The sequence below is a fragment of the Emys orbicularis genome, chromosome 3 (assembly GCF_028017835.1).
Source record: "Emys orbicularis isolate rEmyOrb1 chromosome 3, rEmyOrb1.hap1, whole genome shotgun sequence".
Taxonomy (NCBI): domain Eukaryota; kingdom Metazoa; phylum Chordata; order Testudines; family Emydidae; genus Emys; species Emys orbicularis.
Window position 1 is genome coordinate 6,313,628 of NC_088685.1, and position 19,251 is coordinate 6,332,878.

General features: G+C 49.7%; 1 protein-coding gene across 1 annotated transcript; it reads right to left on the reverse strand.

Moving 5' to 3' along the window:
• Nucleotides 1–278: 278 nt before the first annotated feature.
• Nucleotides 279–17,858, reverse strand: LOC135875695 (angiopoietin-related protein 7-like). The gene is made up of 6 exons (XM_065400660.1): nt 17,811–17,858; nt 14,827–15,049; nt 9,697–9,834; nt 5,681–5,897; nt 2,123–2,318; nt 279–425 (listed from the first exon to the last, which is right to left on the reverse strand). The coding sequence occupies exons 1-6, from the start codon at nt 17,856–17,858 to the stop codon at nt 279–281; spliced, it is 969 nt and encodes a 322-aa protein (XP_065256732.1).
• Between the last annotated feature and the right edge of the window lie 1,393 nt (nt 17,859–19,251).

Genomic DNA, 19,251 nt, shown 5'->3' on the forward strand with positions numbered 1-19,251 from the left:
GTAGGTCCAGTCTAGGAGAGCGTTGAACAGTAAGATTTCACTCAAACTGGCCTTGGTAACACAGGGCTTCACCATTTAACCACACATTGAAGGCCTTTCTTTCTTTCTTTCTTGGTTGTCTTCATTCTCTCGACCCTGCCCCAAAGGCAGAAGCAGGATGATATTTTGGGGCCGCTGTGGTCTCCGGAGTCAGTCCATCTCCAGCTATAACAAGCCACTCCCGTCCCTCCCTTTCTGGAGCTGGGGATCAGCTGAGAGGAGAAACGTCCTCGGTCCCTTCATGGGGAGAGATGGGGTCGGAAGGTGCGCGGACGGATCATCATGGTGACTTTCTTCAGGGAGTAGTAATCAGTGTCTTTCCATGTGTACCACACAATGCCGTCTGGCCCCAGGATCTTGCGGTTTTTTGTGGAGTACCTGCCCCCCTGTGACAGAGAGAAGGAGAACGTGAGGCACAGGAGACACTCAGAAGTGGCAGACTAGTCATTTGAAACCAGAACCTCCAATGCACTGGGGAGTATATATCTTAGGGACCCCTGCTGCTTCAGCCATGGGGGAGTTGCTGCTCTTTACTAGTGCCGACAGTGCATCCAGCACTATACAAACACTCCCTGGCATATCTCCCACCAGACATTGAAGGCCTGGAAATTGGCATTCAAGGTTGTACAACCTGGATTGTTTCCACTGGATGATCATTTATTTACAGGATCAGCAATGAAAACACTCAGGCACGAAATCTGCATGAACAGAATTCAGCCGGGATTTCCCTCCCTTCCAGCGGGCACAGGCCCATCTACCCAAGAGAAAGGGTGAGGTTGCCTGGATGCAGAAGAAAGTTCTATTTTCTACTATTTCTGTAGGACCAAAAAAATTAGAATTAGAGTTAGCTTGAGCTGGGTTAAAGAAATATGTATATATGTTGTAGCAAGAGGCCCTGACTAGCAAGTAGAAGGAAGGCCTTAAAAATAATGAATTATAAGGCCAAAAGAAATGAAGTAGGGAGGATGAATCGTTCAAAGACTAGCTGATGAAATAAGGAGAAATGTCTAGAAAGAAGGCATCTGCCAGATGAGGTGACTGCAGACGGTTTTCAATAAGACAAAGAGAATGTCTCTTCAAAGGAGTCAACATAGACCTTCCCACCCCACATACCGGAGGTATTTCCTATGTGAACCCAGGTGTAATGAAAGAGCTGCTTGTCAGCCGGAAGGAGGGGAAGCAATAAGGAGAAAAGACTTTGGGAGAAAGAAGGTTGTAAATGTTATCTGGATTTAGATGAACTGTCTCGGACTGTTTTTACCTGAAGTCAGTAATTGGCAACGACATCACGTTTTTGTCAAAGGGTATAAGAAGTAAACTCTTAAAGGGTTCTTTGCTAATTCCTGCCTGACCACGTTGGAGCCGACCAACATGGGTCTAAGCACCGCTGGGTTTAGCCCGTTTGTTAAGTATCTTGATCAAATGCTTATAAATGTTTTTTATTACTTTTTGGATGTATTGTCACGGAGGTCATGGAATCCGTGACTTCCAGGGATCTCCGCGACTTCAGCCCTCGGTGGCTAGGAGCTGCAGGGTCCTCCCGCTGCTCACCACGGCTCGGAACTCAGGGGGTCCGGCTGCCCTGCAGCTCCCAGCTGCTGCAGGCGGCGGCGGCCGGGGGGGTGGGGGAAACGGCAGCTCCCCATTTTGTCACACATATTTTTAGTAACAGTCATGGACAGCTCATGGGCTTCCATGAATTTTTCTTTATTGCCCGTGACCTGTCCTTGACTGTTACTAAAAATATGCGTGACAAAATCTTAGCCTTCCTTATTAGTTAGGCATGTTTAGAGCAATTGTACATGGTGCAATTGTACCATTTGGCCTTGGGATTTAATAAAGGAATTTATGGTTACATTAGTGTTTGGTGGTTTCTCATATTAATATTAATAACTTCAAATATTATTAATAATTCCAGCAATGTCTTTCCAGGAAATCAAGGTATCTCGAAGCAATGCGGTAGAGCCCTATAGAGCTGTGGTTGGGCAGGCAAAGAGGAGCTCCTATTATATGATGAACAACAGGGTCCATGCACCCTCACACATGATGTAGCAATGCCTATGTCCTTACGTGGCCACCGTACCTTGTAGTACACTCCATTGAGGTTGGAGAAGAAGCACTGATGATACCACCAGCCTCCATGGGAGATCTCGGCACAGATGTTCCCCGTGTCGGGCGTGCTGAAACTCCTCTTGTTGTGGTACCAGGCAAATGAATCCTCTACTGTCCCACTGAAGCCATCCACATGCAGGCGGTAATCGTTTGCCTCATCCTCAATGCTGCAAACAAGAGGAAACAGGCTCGATTGTCTCCTGGGGGTTTCTATGGCTCCTTTCCAAGCTGGGCATTGCAAGCTTTATTCTTGCAGCGCATCCGTCTGCATCCAGTTATCTAGGCTGGGTCTGCTCAGTGTAACTGCATCTTGCCAGTTCTGGGCCCAACCCCTTCTCTCCCTTGGGGAAGATGTGATTCAGCCCTGGTTTAATTCAAGTCTACTTCTCAGAGGCTTGGGGTGGGTGGCCTGAGAACCTAAAGCCATGATCAAGGACTCTGGCCCAGTGCTGTTTTTGCTGTTCTTTAGGCAGAGTCCCTCTAATAATGTGGTTCTGCTTCTTTGTAGAGCTGACGCCCTGTTCTTCTCTTCGACTGAGTTGGAATCTCTTGGATTATCCCCTTGGGACCGAGGGGATAGAGTGGGGAATCAACTGCTCAGCAGATTCATCGGTCTTTTTCTAAGGGTTTTGTTTTTCCAGTTTACCACCAGCTCATTTTAAATATCTCAGCCTCTGGGCTTGTCTAGATGACTCTCCCTGGGAGCTCTGACATGCTTAAGCAGAGAACATTGTAAGTTAACTAGGAAAAACCCGCTTTGAGTAGAATTATAGAATTATTGTGTGGACTAACATGCCCTCAACTAGATGGAACTAATGAGAACACCCACAGTTGCATCACTGAGGATGTAGGTTTCTAAGGGCTTTGGATCTGGCCTGACACCCCCATAGGGTGACCAGGTGTCCGGTTTTGGACCGGAACACCTGGTCAAAAAGGGATCCTGGCGGCTCTGGGGTTGGGAAGCAGCCGGCATGTCTGGCTCCTGGCCTTAGGGGCGGCCAGGGGGGGTTGCGTGCTGCCCCGCCCCCCGCCCACAGGCGCAGCTCCTATTGGCTGGATCAGGGCAGGGGAGGAACTAGCACGACTCGCGAGCGCTCAACAGGTGGCTGTTGAAGGGTCGCGTGGCACATGCCTCTCCCGCTGCTGCCCGGCCTCTTCTCCTTGCGCTTCTCATGTGGCTGGGCTCGAGATGCGGCCAACCGTGGTCTGTCTGTCACCCCATTGCTGGCACCCAGGAGTTCCAGGTACGTGTATCCCCATCTCCGAATGCTGGGAATGGGGCTGCATCCCTCCTCCGTCCCATCCTGTCCTGCCCCCCACACCCACCCATCCTCTCCACCTCCCATTGCCGGCACCCCCATGTCCCTCACCCCCCACAGCCCTGCACCCCATTCACCTCCACACACTGCTGCACTCCCATTATGTCCCTATGCATTCCTGTGCCCCCCACGTCCTCATGCAGCTGTAGCCTTCTGCCTCTCCCACCCGCCATCCTCTCTCCTTCACTGCCCCCTCTCACCCCCACCCTGCTCTCATCCTTGGCCTCTTTCCCTCCCCATCCTCTCTCCTCCACCCCCACTCTCCTCTTTTCCTCTCCAGCCCACCCTCCTCCCTTCCCTGCTGGGTGATTTAGGCAGCCCCTGGGAAAGTGTATGAAAAAGTGTCTCTGTGTAGGCAAGTGTGTGCATGCAGGCATTGTATGTGTGTAAGAGACTATGTGTCTTTGTGTAGGGAGGTGCGTGTATTGCCGCATGTGTGTATACCTGTGTCAATACAAGTTGCAGCCTAACTCTTTGACTTTTATTCCTTTTGCTGGCTTGTGCACAAATAAAATGGATGACATAAAATATGTGTGTATTCATTTCACAACGAGTTTTTTAAAGAGAAGTGAACTCTAAAAGCAATGTATTCTTTCTGAAAAAGTGTTCTCGACTTGCAGAAGAGCCAACTTCTCTTGCAGAAGAGCCGACGTATCATACATTTCTCCCCACCTTTGTCTAGCGACATTATAAACTCTTCGTTGCAGATTCTCTGTTTTTATGTGTATGTCCAGCACCTACCACCCTGGAGCCCTGATCTTAGTTGGGGTCTCTAGGCACTAAACAACAATTGTAATATTAAATCATGTGGAAGTACATGTGTTAGTGCATGCTAGATGTGTACACATGGATACACGTGTGTATCTGCATGCTAGATGTGGGAGTCAGTTTCTACAGATTTATTTATATAGGTATCTGGAGAGGTGCATTTCTGTGGTTGTGCTCTACAGATTTGTATTTGGGCTTCAGGAGTGGGTCTTTAATAGACCCATTGCAGCTGTGATAATGTACGGTCCTAATTCCACACACAAAATTACAGTAACTTTAGTGAAGAAAAAACATGGAGCTGGTTACGAAAAATGGGAAGAGGGGAGGGAAAGAATCATGAAAACCTTTGTGGATATTTTTTTTTTAAATTACCCTTTTTGACTATTTTGCTGCCAACTCTAGCGTCCTGTAACAAATAAAACCTGAACTTAGCATAGTACATCTGTCAAAACAAGAAATATGCCTGTTTGGGCCTTGCAGTGAAAATGAGCACCTGAGAGAGGGTTGGGGAGAGCAAGCGACGGAGGGAGGGGGGATGGAGTGAGCTGGGGGCAGGGCCTTGGGAAGGGGCAGGGGCGGGGCCTCAAGGAAGGGGGGCAGTGGGCAGGGCAGTGGGCGGGGCAAGGGTGTTCGGTTTTCTGGAATTAGAAAGTTGGCCACCCTACCCACTAAGGTCAAATGGAGTCTTTCCAATGACTCCAATAGACTTTGGATCAGCTCCATGCACCAGAGATGGGTGGACCTGCTACCCAAAAGCATGAGCTGCCTCGACTTCGGGGCATAAATTAACCCCCAGGGTAATGTCTGCACAGCACTCAGGAGGTGTGATTCCCAGCTTCGGCGGGCATGCACGCACTAGCGCTGTTTGAGCTAGTATCTGTCACAGTGCAGCCGTGGCGAGTGGGGCTAGCTACCCGAATTCCAGCCTATCGGACATCCTAGACATGCACTCAGGCAGCTGGCCCTCCTGCAGCCACCCTGCTGTTTTCAGGGGCTAGCCCAAGCAGAGCTTGCAATGGAGGCGCCCCCTGGCGAGGGTCAGGTAGAAACTTCCCCTCTGGGCCAGTTATTCCATACTTGTCCACTAGGCGGATTCTTGCCCCTTCCTGGAATGCCTCTGGGGCTGGTCACTATTGGAAACAGGACATCAGCATGGATGGCCCTGGTCTGATCCACTGTGGCAATTGCTGTGTTTCTACAGTATGTTCCTAAGCCAAAATGACACACACCTGACCAGGAAGTGAGGCCTTACCCTCCATGGCACTTGTTATGGGAATCAAGCAAATAGACCAGGAACTAACCAGAACGTGGGGCCAATCCCACAAGCCTTCTGGGCCCCAAACTTCCACCGATTCCAGTGGGATTTCCATGCGCAAAGGCCTTGCAGAAGATGGCCCTTTGCCTGCAGCAGGAACCCAGGGAAGGGCACCGTGCCCTCCTACCTGAAGATCTGGTAGAAGGCATGCTTGTGCTTGTTGTTCCAGTCTTCCAAATCAATGCGGAGCGAGTAGTCCCCTTGGTTCGTCACCTTGTGAATGTTCTCGTTACCCAGCCAGAACTCGCTGTTTAAATCCCCAAAGCCGTCTTTGTACTCGTTCCATGTCCGGGTGAAGTTGACCGAGCCGTCCTGCCGCCGCTGGATGACGGTCCAACCTCCACCTGCCAAGGGGAGAGAGGTGACGCTGGTTTGAGTCTCCGATTAGTGTCCTTAGTGAGGAAGCCAACATCATCCTGAGCCAGAACCTTGACTCAGCTCCACCTTATACTGACATTGGCCGACTGGCCTGCTTGCAGAGATGTCTTCAACTAACTTTGCCCGTCTTCATCCCTTGCCCCCCCCAGTCCCCAGAGGAAAGCTATTCTGCTGGTTCTGCAGCCGAGATAACTCTGCAATGTGTATCAATGGAGAGGTTTATAGATCACAGAGACTGAGTCTGATCTGTCCTACACCAGTTCTGACGGCAACAGAGTTACTGGCATAACCGAGGGCAGAATCAAGCTGATAAATTTAAAGAAAGAATGAATGAAATAGACTGGAGATTCCAGCGTGTTGGTATTGTTATGTATTGGTTGCACAGCACCGCAGATATGCATGTAGCAGAAACCACATTGCATGAAGCATGTGTCTCTTCTAGAGAATCTCGGTGCGGTAGCAGTCCAATCACTGCAGCTTAAAGGAGGGGTCTCCAATGGCTACCAATCAGGGCCGGCTCCAGGCACCAGCTTAACAAGCAGGTGCTTGGGGCGGCCAAGGGAGAGGGGCGGCACCTGCGGCAATTCGGGGGCGGCAGGTCCCTCACTCCCTCTAGGAGCGAAGGACCTGCCGCTGAACTGCCGCCACCGATCGCGGCTTTTTTTTTTTTTTTTTTGCTTGGGGCAGCAGAAATGCTGGAGCTGGCCCTGCTACCAATGGTGGCCTTTCTGCTTACCTCTGAGTCACTAATGGGTGAGACTGTGCTGTCTAGGACAGATACAGTGACCACATGCAGGTTTTCTTGGAGATACTGTAATGGGTCACAAACTGAATATGAGTAACAATGTGATAAAGTTGTGAGAAAGGCTATTATCATTCTGGGGTGTATTAACAGGAGTGTCACATGTAAGCAGGGCCGATTGACTCTCCTGTGGGCCCGGGGCTATTAGATTTTGTGGGGGCCCTGTATACAAGTCTTTTTCCTAATTTAAAACAAAATGATCACAATTATGGCATTGAGGCTATTAACACTGTACTAAACTTGCCTTTTAATTAACATAAAGCCATTTTGTGGTTACATTTCAGTCTTAAAACACGTAGACTATAGTCAAGTTAATTCAAAATAGCCTATGTCTTACCTTAGAACAGCTGTTATATTAGTTTCTTTCTGGGAGGGAGTTTGGTGCAGGAGGGGGCTCCAGGCTGGGCCAGAGTGTCGGGGTGCCGGAGAGGGTGAGGGGTACAGGCTCTGGGGGGGGAGTATGGTGTAGGAGGGGGCTCCAGGCTGGGGCAGAGTGTCAGGGTGCAGGAGAGGGTGAGGGGTACAGGCTCTGGGGGGGAGTTTGGTGTAGGAGGGGGCTCCAGGCTGGGGCAGAGTGTCAGGGTGCAGGAGAGGGTGAGGGGTACAGGCTCTGGGGGGGAGTTTGGTGTAGGAGGGGGCTCCAGGCTGGGGCAGAATGTTGGGGTGCAGGAGAGGGTGAGGGGTACAGGCTCTGGGAGGGAGTTTGGTGCAGGAGGGGATTCTGACCTGGGGCAGAGGGTTGAGGTACAGGAGTGGATGCGAGGTGCAGGCTCCAGCCGGGAGGCACTTACCACAGGCAGCTCCCGGCCGGCGGCACAGCAGGGCTCAGGCAGGCTGCCTGCATGCCGTGGCCCCACGCCGCTCCTGGAAGTGGTTGGCTGCTGAAACATCTTTGAATGCTCCTGGGGGGAGGGGGACAGCGTGTCTCTGTGTGCTGCCTGCCCCCGCAAGCACCGCCCCCGCAGCTCCCATTGGCCAGGAATCAGCCAATGGGAGCTATGGGAACAGTGCTGGGGGCGGGGGCGGGGGCAGCGCATGGAGCCGCCTCCCCACCCCCACTAGGGGCTGCAGAGACGTGCCAGCAGCCGGCCGCTTCCGGGAGCGGCGTGGGGCCACGGCATGCAGGCAGCCTGCCTGAGCCCTGCTGTGCCGGGGCCCTCCTTAGCCCGGGGCCCTGGGCTGCAGCCCCTAAAGCCCCTGTGTTAATCCGGCCCTGTATGTAAGACACAGGAGGCAACTGTCCCGGCTCTACTCAGCTTCAGTGCTGTGTCTAATTCTGCATGCCAATCTTAAAGAAAGATGTGGACAAATTGGAGAGAGTCCAGAGAAGCGCAACTAAAATGAGCAATGGTTTAGAGAATCTGACCCATGAGGAAAGGTTAAAAAAACTGGGCCTGTTTAGTCTTGAGAAAAGAAGACTGGGGGGGCGGACGTGGTAACAGTCTTCAAATACGGGAAGGTCTGTTGTAAAGTGGAGATGATCAGTCGTTCTCCATGCCCACTGAAGGTAGGAAAAGAATCTGGGCTGAATCTGCAGCAAGGGAGATTTAGGTTCGATATTAGGAAAAACTTTCTAACTATAGGGGTAATTAAGCTCTGGAACAGGCTTCCCAGAGAGGTTGTGGGATCCCCATCACTGAAGTTGTTTTAAAAACAGTTTGGACAAATCCCTGACAGGGATGGTCTAGGTTTACTTGGTCCCTCTGCCCTGCACAGGGGACTGGATTTGATGACCTCTCAAGGTCCCTTCCAGCCCTACATTTCTATGATTCTCAGTTTATGAATGGTTTATGGATCATTGTGGGCCCGGGACTGCATGCAACTCCATAAGCTAAGGGCTACCGCAGCTCCACCAGGGACTGAAAACAGTGGGGAGCGGTTACGACAGTCTCGGAGATTGTACGCAGCTCCAGAGACATATTCTCCTGGGGTGGTTTGTATATACTGGTTTAGGCCAATCCCAGCGGAGAGGTCAGGGGCAAAGAAAGAACTTGAGATATAAAGGCTGAGTTTGGGGGGATTTGGGGGTCTTCCTTTTGATTCAACAAGCAGACAGATCTTGGGCTTTAGGGGAACCCCAACCCTTGCTGAAAGATTGGAAAGTCTTTGGCCTACTAGGGCCCTATAAAACTGATGGGTGAGTCCTGGTGCATGAGTGTTTAGTACGTGTGCAGGGACTTTTATTGTTTTATATGTTTTTTCGGTATTCTTTTCTGTCCTTAAAATAAATGTACCTGCAGGGAAGAACTGTGTGCCCATTGGTAAAAACACTGCCAATGTCCGCTGAGAGAAAGCAATGCACAGGGGCTGACCCTGAGGTAGTCTGGCTTGCTGGGGATATGCCAGTGTATATAATAATAGAATCATAGAAGCGTAGGACTGGAAGGGACCTCGATAGGTCATCTAGTCCAGTCCCCTGCACTCAAGCAGGGCGAAGTAATAACTAGATCATTCCTGACAGGTGTTTGCCTTTTAAGAACAGGTACAGCCTTAAAAACCCTGGTCAGGGGGAAGAGAGATGCAGGTTTCTGCCCAGGAAAGATGATGCCTGGAAGCCTGAAACCAGACAGGAAATACAGGTGCAGTTACACTGAAAGTGTGACACTGTCCTTCCCCCATTTAACCCAGGCACTAGACTCCAAGAGCACAAACACCATGAACTCTTCCAGCACGGGCTGTACCAAGATGGAGAATGCATCCTTACTTGAATAGGTCCTGGGGGCTAGAAGCACTGGCTCCACCACTGCAGCTCAATGAGACACTTCAACTGGGGTTCCTATAGCTGGTCTTCCAGAACTCCAGTAGGTGAGACTATCTCTACGAGGAAGTTGGTGCCTAGGTACTAGGGTGCTGTGTGCTCTAGGTACATATCCAGAATACATAGAAGTCTGAAGCTGTGCCTTGGGCCCTGCCTGAGCCTTGTGAGAAAAGACGTTCAGGCATGCGGTCGCTTCTTACTATACCTTCCGTGTCCATTTCACACAGCACTTCTATTGGCATCCCACCGACAGAAGGCATAATGCTGTAGACCCCAGACCTCCGGATCCCGTTGTAGTAAATGGAAGCACAGTCTATCGGGCAGTTCTTTGCGTGCTTCACGTCTAAGACAGGAAACAGAGAGACACGGTTTAATAGTCAGCTCATAGAAGGGAGGACTTGTTCGGCTGAACTCAACCAAAAATGTTGAGTTCCAGATGTAGATCAGAGCTTAAGACTTTTGAGGTATGAGCTCCGTTTTACTCTGGCAAAATTTAAGTTCTGGGATTCCTCATGGACTGAGGGGCAGTTCCTTGGCATTTATTTCATTTTATTTTATCCACTGGGGCATCCTAAAATGGGGGCAAGACTGATTTTCACAGACAAACCTCTATCCACTGCACAGAGCACAGGGGAAGCGAGTTTGAACCAGAACCCTGGAGCCACACTCAACCACAATTTCAGGACATTTGGAATCAAATCTGGATGCTAACCAGAACTGTGTGGCTAGGAACTGTCTCTGAGCTGGAAGTGGAAACCCCTGAGCTTGGGCAGATTGGATTCACAGCTGATTCTGGATATAAAATTCACAGCTCAGGCCCATCTCGACTAGCGCAGACCTCCATGCACTTGTTAGAATGACACGTTCTTTGTTTTTAAATTAAAGCTTCTTTGCCATTTAAGTTAAGGTGGAAATGGTAAGAGTTTTGCTGAGCCCAAAGTTCTGCTGGGCTCTTCCCTTCCGACACTGGGACCGAATGATCTAGTCCCTGTTTCCATTCTCCAAAGGTGGCCAGCGCTGGATGCTTCAGAGAAAGATGTCAAACCTCCCATAATGCACCTTACATTGCTAGGCTTTGATACTCTTAGCTTAAAGGAGTACGGACAAGTGGCCAAACCCTAGCATCCTTAGTCACACCTCAGGGGCGGCGGAAGCTTCCTAACAGCGGGGGGGGACCACCGGCGCCCAAACCGTGGCCCCACCCCCTGTGCCACCCCTTCCCCCGAGGCCCCAACCTTGCACCGCCCCTTACCCCGAGGCCCCTCCCCCATACCACCCCTTTTCCCTGAGCCTCCACCCCTGTGCTGCCCCTTCCCCCAAGACCCCACCCTCACACTGCCCCTTCCTCTGAGGCCCCCCTCCTCACACCGCCTCTTCCCCCCCCCCAAGGCCCTGTCCCCTCCCACCTGTCGCTCATCCTTATGGCTGGTAAAAAGCAGGAGGGCCATGCCCCCCTAGCCCCCCCCCATTCCAGCACCCCTGCCTCCCGCTAGGGGGTTGGGACACAAGATGTGTCACAGCCCGTGTCTACACTCCAGTGTTGACATACCCAAAGAGGGTTTGCCTGAGGAAAGACTGAGTGAAAGCTGAGGAAGATCATCAGTGAGAACAATTCCCACCCACACAAATTCTCTAAAGAGCTTTGCAGAGAAAGGTGGAGGGAACAGGGGACTAACGAGATAGATAAACCAGAGATAAAATTCCTCTTATCCACGCTACACCAGCCCAAACCCCAGCTGACCCTAACCAGAAGCATTGCCCAGTTTGTGGGATTGAAAGGGTTATAAAAAGTGACTTGCAGGCATCTAACTTTTCTAAGTGATTTTTAACTTGTTCTTTTTTTATTTTATCTGCTAAACCTACCCCCTTCCCATTAGCATTCACTATGTTAGGCATTCCTTCAGACTTCTCGGTGAAGACCGAAACAAAGAAGTCATTAAGCATCTCTGCCATTTCCCCTCCCACCTGTCGCTCATCCTTATGGCTGGTAAAAAGCAGGAGGGCCATGCCCCCCTAGCCCCCCCCCATTCCAGCACCCCTGCCTCCCGCTAGGGGGTTGGGACACAAGATGTGTCACAGCCCGTGTCTACACTCCAGTGTTGACATACCCAAAGAGGGTTTGCCTGAGGAAAGACTGAGTGAAAGCTGAGGAAGATCATCAGTGAGAACAATTCCCACCCACACAAATTCTCTAAAGAGCTTTGCAGAGAAAGGTGGAGGGAACAGGGGACTAACGAGATAGATAAACCAGAGATAAAATTCCTCTTATCCACGCTACACCAGCCCAAACCCCAGCTGACCCTAACCAGAAGCATTGCCCAGTTTGTGGGATTGAAAGGGTTATAAAAAGTGACTTGCAGGCATCTAACTTTTCTAAGTGATTTTTAACTTGTTCTTTTTTTATTTTATCTGCTAAACCTACCCCCTTCCCATTAGCATTCACTATGTTAGGCATTCCTTCAGACTTCTCGGTGAAGACCGAAACAAAGAAGTCATTAAGCATCTCTGCCATTTCCAGGTTTCCTGTTACTGTTTCTCCCTCTTCACTAAGCAGTGGGCCTACCCTGTCTTTGGTCTTCCTCTTGCTTCTAATGTATTGATAAAAAGTCTTCTTGTTCCTCTTTATTCCCGTAGCTAGTTTGAGCTCATTTTGTGCCTTTGCCTTTCTAATCTTGCCCCTGCATTCCTGTGTTGTTTGCCTATATTCATCCTTTGTAATCTGTCCTAGTTTCCATTTTTTGTATGACTCCTTTTTATTTTTTAGATCATGCAAGATCTCGTGGTTAAGCCACATTTTCTATCTTTCCTAACCAGCGGAATAGCTTGCTTTGGGGCCCTTAATAGTGTCCCTTTGAAAAACTGCCAACTCTCCTCAGTTTTTCCCCTCAGTCTTGATTCCCATGGGACCTTACCTATCAGCTCTCTGAGCTTACCAAAATCCGCCTTCCTGAAATCCATTGTCTCTATTTTGCTGTTCTCCCTTCTACCCTTCCTTAGAATTGCAAACTCTATGATTTCATGATCACTTTCACCCAAGCTGCCTTCTACTTTCAAATTCTCAACGAGTTCCTCCCTATTTGTTAAAATCAAGTCTAGAACAGCTTCCCCCCTAGTAGCTTTTTCAACCTTCTGAAATAAAAAGTTGTTTGGAAAAGAGAAGACTGAGAGGGGACATGATAGCAGTTTTCAGGTATCTAAAAGGGTGTCATAAGGAGGAGGGAGAAAACTTGTTCACCTTAGCCTCTGAGGATAGAACAAGAAGCAATGGGCTTAAACTGCAGCAAGGGAGGTCTAGGTTGGACATTAGGAAAAAGTTCCTAACTGTCAGGGTGGTTAAACACTGGAATAAATTGCCTAGGGAGGTTGTGGAATCTCCATCTCTGGAGATATTTAAGAGTAGGTTAGATAAATGTCTATCAGGGATGGTCTAGACAGTATTTGGTCCTGCCATGCGGGCAGGGGACTGGACTCGATGACCTCTCGAGGTCCCTTCCAGTCCTAGAATCTATGAATCTATGAATAAGTGAATTGTCATTTTTTTTCCATGAGGGAAGAGCGAGGGATGAGATCACAACTCTGGCAACCAATGAAACTACATTGGGAAAGGAAGAATGGGCGTTTCAACATTCCAAGCCACCAATTAGACTGCCCATTTGCTTTGAGGTCTCCCATTGGCTGTGGGAAGTGGGGACAGAATGGAGAAGCACCCAATCAAGGCCACTGTTTGGGGACTGGTCTCTGAGTTCCATTGGACTATTTCTGGCCAGCTGATCCGGCAACGCTGCTAAAGGGAACCCTGTGAGAATAGCATGTAAGGAAATCTCACAGGGGAGACACTCTGGGTCTACTGGGTCTAGTTTCTGCTGCCCAGTGAGGGCATTACCACCAGCACCAGTTCTCCTTTTTCCAGCAGGCCATTTATTCTTCCAAAGAGAAATTATTTATGTGTACCTGGTGGGTAGAGGAATTGGAGCCAAGCTATCATGGTATCTAAGGCTGAGAGAGCTGGCTTCATTTAAAACAAGGATGATGGAAAACAATTAGACTGGTTGGCTCATAGGCTCAGTAACCAACTAATGCGCCTTTCCTCCCGACGTCACTGGCTCAAATCGGATTCAAGTTGGTAGGTGAAAGGCATTAACAAATCAGGCCTGTTGATCAGTGTGTGTAGAAGGAGTCATTGGGCTCAGCCTGCTTCTTACTGGATAAGTATCCACATCTCAGAAACCACCGTCATGCGTCCTTTTCAGTCTTACGACAGAGGGCAAGAACTGAACGGCCGAGAAACCAGATCAGCGTGTCCTCCTGACTTCTAGAGCTGAGCGCTCCAGGTCGGGGCAGTGGCGAGGAGCTGGCGGAAATGTTTTAATCCCAACAGCTTTTCGGTGAAAAACGGGTTTTTGACCAAACTGAGCAGTTTTTATTTTTGGTTGAAATTTTCCTCTTTTTCTAAAAAAACAAAAAAACACCTCAGGTTTTGCTAAAAAAAAAAAATCGGTTTGGGTTTTCAAAAATTGTACCAAAAATGATTTTTTTTTTTTAAACCAAAAACTTTCATTTTTTCAATGAAAAAAAATGGGAACATTTCAAGAAGAGAGAAAAATTTTCCACGAAAATTAATTGACCTTTTGGGGCCAACTCTAATTGTGGCCCATTCGGCACGAGGGGCTTGGGACACCTGCCTCCTGGTGCGGGCATATCGCCAGCATCAAGAAGACTGCAGGGTCATCTTTTCAGAGGCTCTGAGAACATGAAGCCCCAGGGGCAGCCTGTCGGTTCCGCAGGTGCTCAGTAATTCTGACAATCACAGCCCAGGGGGCCTCAAATTGGACACCCAAAATCTAATTGTGAAACGTTTGGCCTAAAAACGGCGTGAAAGGCCATGAAATGCAACGACATAGTCTAGTCTTATTTTTTACTATTAGCATTTAAGGCAACAGGCCCGATCTCCGATTGTGCTGAGCACGGTACAGCTACATAACAAAAAGATGGCCTTGCTTCCTCCCAATCGAAATTATTTGGGACTTTCACCCCTCTTCATCATACAGGGGAAGGTTCCCTCTCATCTCTGCACTGCAACTGGAGGTGTGACTACGACACATGTAGCCAGACCTGAGCTAGCTTTCATCGTGCTAACTAGCTCTGGCACCAATAGCAGAGAAGCTACAGCAGCTCGCTAGCTCGGGCCAGCCACTCAAGTACATACCCAGGACGGGGTTCAGCTCATGCTGCTGCCCATTCGGCCCCAGCTTTCACTGCTATTGCTAGCTAGATCAGGTGTCTAGTCTGGATTCTAGCCCCTCACCCCCAGCCCAGCCCAGGTATTCCCCATCACCTGGATGGTGCATCTCCTGCTGCGACCTCATCTCGGCAGGAACGAGGCAGCCGGGGTTGCGCCGGGCCCACTCAGCCAGCAGGGAGATGTTGTGGATCTGGGCCTGCATGTCGTAGAGCAGCGTGGCTTGGATGTGCTGCAGCGTGCTGGCCTCGTTGTAACGCTGCTCCAGCTCCTGGACCCGCTGCTCCACCGTGGAGTTCCGGCTGTTCTTCTCCTCATGCTTCAGGGGAGCCAAGAAACCAAAGGAGCGTTAGCTGCAGGCCGGGCGGAGGGTTCGGCTTAGTGGGGGATGCCACAGGAGATAACAGTGCAAAGGACAATGTGGGCCAGTGGGCTGGAAACCAGCTGACAGCCAGTGTGGAGCCGAGAACACCAGGGAATGGCAGGTGCGTTCTGCACCAGCCTTCTAAACAGAGCTAAGGGGCAGCCCCACGTAGCAGCCTGTTCTCTAAGTGACAATACATCCTAAGGGAAAGGCTGTTCACCCCTGGCCAGACTGCGATGGAAACAGCAATCCCGGCCACAGCTACTACTGGGTCTTCAGAAAGCAGCTGTCAGGAATACTAATAATAATCTGATAAGTAAACTGGAGAAATGCAGGGATGGAACTACCATTAAGTGGATACATAATTGGTTAAGCAACCATAGAGAGTAACTACTAATGGAATGATGTCAGATTGGAGGGAGGTCTCAAGTGGGGTTCCACAGGGATCTGTTCTGGGTCCAGTGTTGTTTAACATCTTTATTACTGACCTGGATGTAGGACTAGAGAGCAGACTGATCACGTTTGCAGATGACAGAAAGCTATAGGGGGTTGCCAATACTTGGGAGGATAGAGCTAAGATTCAGAGGGATCTTGATACATTGGAGAACTGGGCTATAGACAACAAAATGAAATTCAACAAAGTAAAATGTAGGGTGCATAGGCGCCGACTCCGTGGGTGCTCCGGGGCTGGAGCACCCACGGAAAAAAATTGGTGGGTGCTCAGCACCCACCGACAGCTCCCTGCCCCGCCCCACCCCCCCGCTCCAGCTTTCCTCCGCGAGCACGCCACCGGGTCCTGCTTCTCCCCCCTCCCTCCCAGTGCTTGCACTGCACAACAGCTGATTTGCAGGGCAGGGAGGGAGGGGGGAGGCGGGGGAACGCGGCGCGCTGGGGGAAGAGGCAGGGCCGAGGTGGGGATTTGGGGAAGGGATCCAATAGGGGCAGGGAAAGGGCTGAGTTAGGGCGGGGACTTTGGGTATGGGGTTGGAATGGGGGCAGGGCCAGGAGCGGGGAAAGGGTGGAGTCGGGGCAGGGCCAGGGGCGGGGAAAGGGGCAGGGGCGCGGGCACCCACCTGCACCGGAGAAAGTTGGTGCCTATGGTAGGGTGCTACACATTAGGAAGAAAAACCAAATGCACAAATACAGACTGGGGGGATAACTGGCTTGTCAGCAGCACTGCTGAGAAGGAGCTGGGAGTTGTGGTGGATCACAACCTCAGTAGGGGTCAGCAATGCGATGCTGTTGCAAAAAAAGGAAACACAATTTTAGGTTGTATGAACAGAGGCATAACGTGCAAGTCACAGGAGGTGATAGTACTGCTCTACTCAGCTCTGGTCAGGCCTCAGCTGAAGTACTGTGTCCAGTTTTGGTCACCAATGTGTAGAAAGGATGGAGAGAAACTGGAAAGGATCCAGAGGCAAGCGACAAAGATGATCAAAGGGACAGAATGCAAGGCATGTGAGCAAAGGCTGACGGATCTGGGTATGTTTAGTTTGGAGAAGAGGAGATTGGGGGGGACATGATAGCAGTCTTCAAATATTTTAAACGCTCCCATCGAAAAGATGGAGAAAAGCTGTTCTCTCTCACCACAGAGGCCAGGGCGAGAGGCAGTGGGTTCAAACTCCAGCACAGCAGATTTAGATTAAATCTCAGGAAAAACGTCCTCACGCTAAGAACAGCAGGACAATGGAACAGACACCTGGGGAGGTTGTGGAAGCTCCTTCACTGGAGGTTTTCAGAAGGAGGCTGGGGCCATCTGCCTTGGATGGTTTAGACACAACAAATCCTGCGTCTTGGCAGGGGTTAGACTAGATGACCCTTGCGGTCCCTTCTAACCCTCTGCTCCTATGATTCTCTGACTCGATAACGTTACTGCGTTTGGCCTGAGCAGCTAGCCAAAAGTTTGGGGTCTAGTAGCTTGTTCCAGCTGGGAGTAGAAGCTAGTGTTAGGTGATAGGTGTTTCTCTGATGCAGTTTTGTTTATTTACGAAGAACAGACACAGAGCTGTGTCTTAGCTAGAAGGATCCAAGAACAAGCAGAGCAATTTGTTAGCCTTCAGCCCCAAGCCTCTTTAGCCAACAGACCCAAACACTCTCACTGGCTTTTTCCAGGGTCACACCTGGGCTACTGCTGGGCTTTCTTGCCTTTTGCTTCTGCCTCTCTGTTCTTGTCTGTCCTCAGTTTCGGTGTATTCACTCTTTACCCCCCCTCCCCCCCACCTACCCAAAACAATACTAAGCCAAAAGCTCCTGGGCGGGTTCACACACACCTTTTGTCTCAGTTGGTGGCTCATACTTACCGATATGTTAATTGAAGGGTGAGTTCACACCTATCTATCTCAATGGGGTTTTAGCTCAACCCGTAACAAGGTTTCACTCAGCTCATAACAATAGTAATACCAAGCTCTTATATAGTTCATCTGTAGATCTCAAAGCACTTTATGAAGGAGGTCAGTATCACCATCCCCATTTTACAAATGGGGAAACTGAGGCACGGAGAGGTGAAATTGACTTGCCCAAGATCATCCAGCAGAGCTGAGACTAGAACTAAAGTCACTTGAGTCTTAGTCCCGTGCTCAATCCAGTAGGCTACACTGTACAAAGATGTAGCCAGACCCCAGGTTATGAACTCGGGTAATGACTGGCAGATATATCGCCTCAATGAAGGGAGCCAATATAACCTCTGGCATCATGTCCAGTTGTTTTCCCAATTTACCTCCATCACCCCCATGCGATCTTCAGCGAGCTCACTTCCAATCTCCATCAGAAGTTGGCCTCATAATGCACCTGCACCAGTGTTTAATAATATTGGGAGCCCTAGTGTAGACAAGGATGCTGCAGCAGCCAGTATTTTTAACACCCATCAATCAGACTTGCTTGGAGCTTGTTTTAACTGGCTACTGAAACAATGCTCAGTACAGTTTGTTCTTGTCTGAACTTGCAGCTAAACTGTGTGTGGCTGCATCCATTGCTGACGTCCATCAGCAGCCCAGTGGATATGTTCCTAGGGCAATCTCCTACGGGTCCAGTCCTGGAAGGTGCGAAGTGCTTTCAATGCACATTGACATCAATGACAGCTGACTGTATTCAGGACCTTAGAGCGTTGGGTTTGGAAGGAATATTGATGCTAAGAGGCACTTGGATATGCGGTGACAGAAAAATATCATATTGCCTCTATATAAATCTATGGAACGCCCACATGTTCAATACCACGTTCAGATGCAGTTGTCCCATCTCAAAAAAGATCTATTGGAATTGGAAAAGGTTCAGAAAAGGGCAGCAAAAATGATTAGGGGTCTGGAACAGCTTCCATATGAGGAAGACTGGGACATTTCAGCTTGGAAAAGAGACGACTAATGGGGGATAAGATGGAGGTCTATAAAATCATAACTGGTGTGGAGAAAGTAAATAAGGAAGTGTTATTTACCCTTTCACATAACACATGAACTAGGAGTCACCAAATGAAATGAATAGGCAGCAGGTTTAAAACAAACAAAAGGAAGTATTTCTTCACACAACGCACAGTCATCCTGTGGAACTCCTTGCCAGAGGATGTTGTGAAGGCCAAGACTATAACAGGGTTCAAAAAGGAACTAGATAAGTTCATGGAGGATAGGTCCATCAATGGCTATTAGCCAGGACTGGCAGGGATGGTGTGCCTAGCCTCTGTTTGCCGGAAGCTGGGAATGGACGACATGGGATGGATCACTGGATGATTACCGGTTCTGTTCATTCCCTCTGGGGCACCTGGCATTGGCTACTGTCAGAAGACAGGATACTGAGCTAGATGGACCTTTCGTCTGACCCAGTCTGGCCGCTCTTATGTGTCACCTTACCAATGAGTAACAGTAAGTACTAGGCCTACCTGTGTTCTCCACTCCCCATGACCACCCTCTCCTGCTCCTGTGATTCTTGAGACTTATATCAACAGTCACCCATGCCTGAAGTCTGCGAATGGGACTTCTTGATATGCAACCCTGTTACAAAGACTTTGATTTGACCAAGAAACACACCCATCAGGGATGCATGGAAAGCAGCACTTGATCGCCTGGAGTTGTTCTTCAAATGTTCTTTTATCATTTTCCTGAGTGAGTTCGTTTGAGAGCGTAGTGATTGTCTGGTTTCACCCACATAGTCGTTGTTGGGGCATTTAGTGC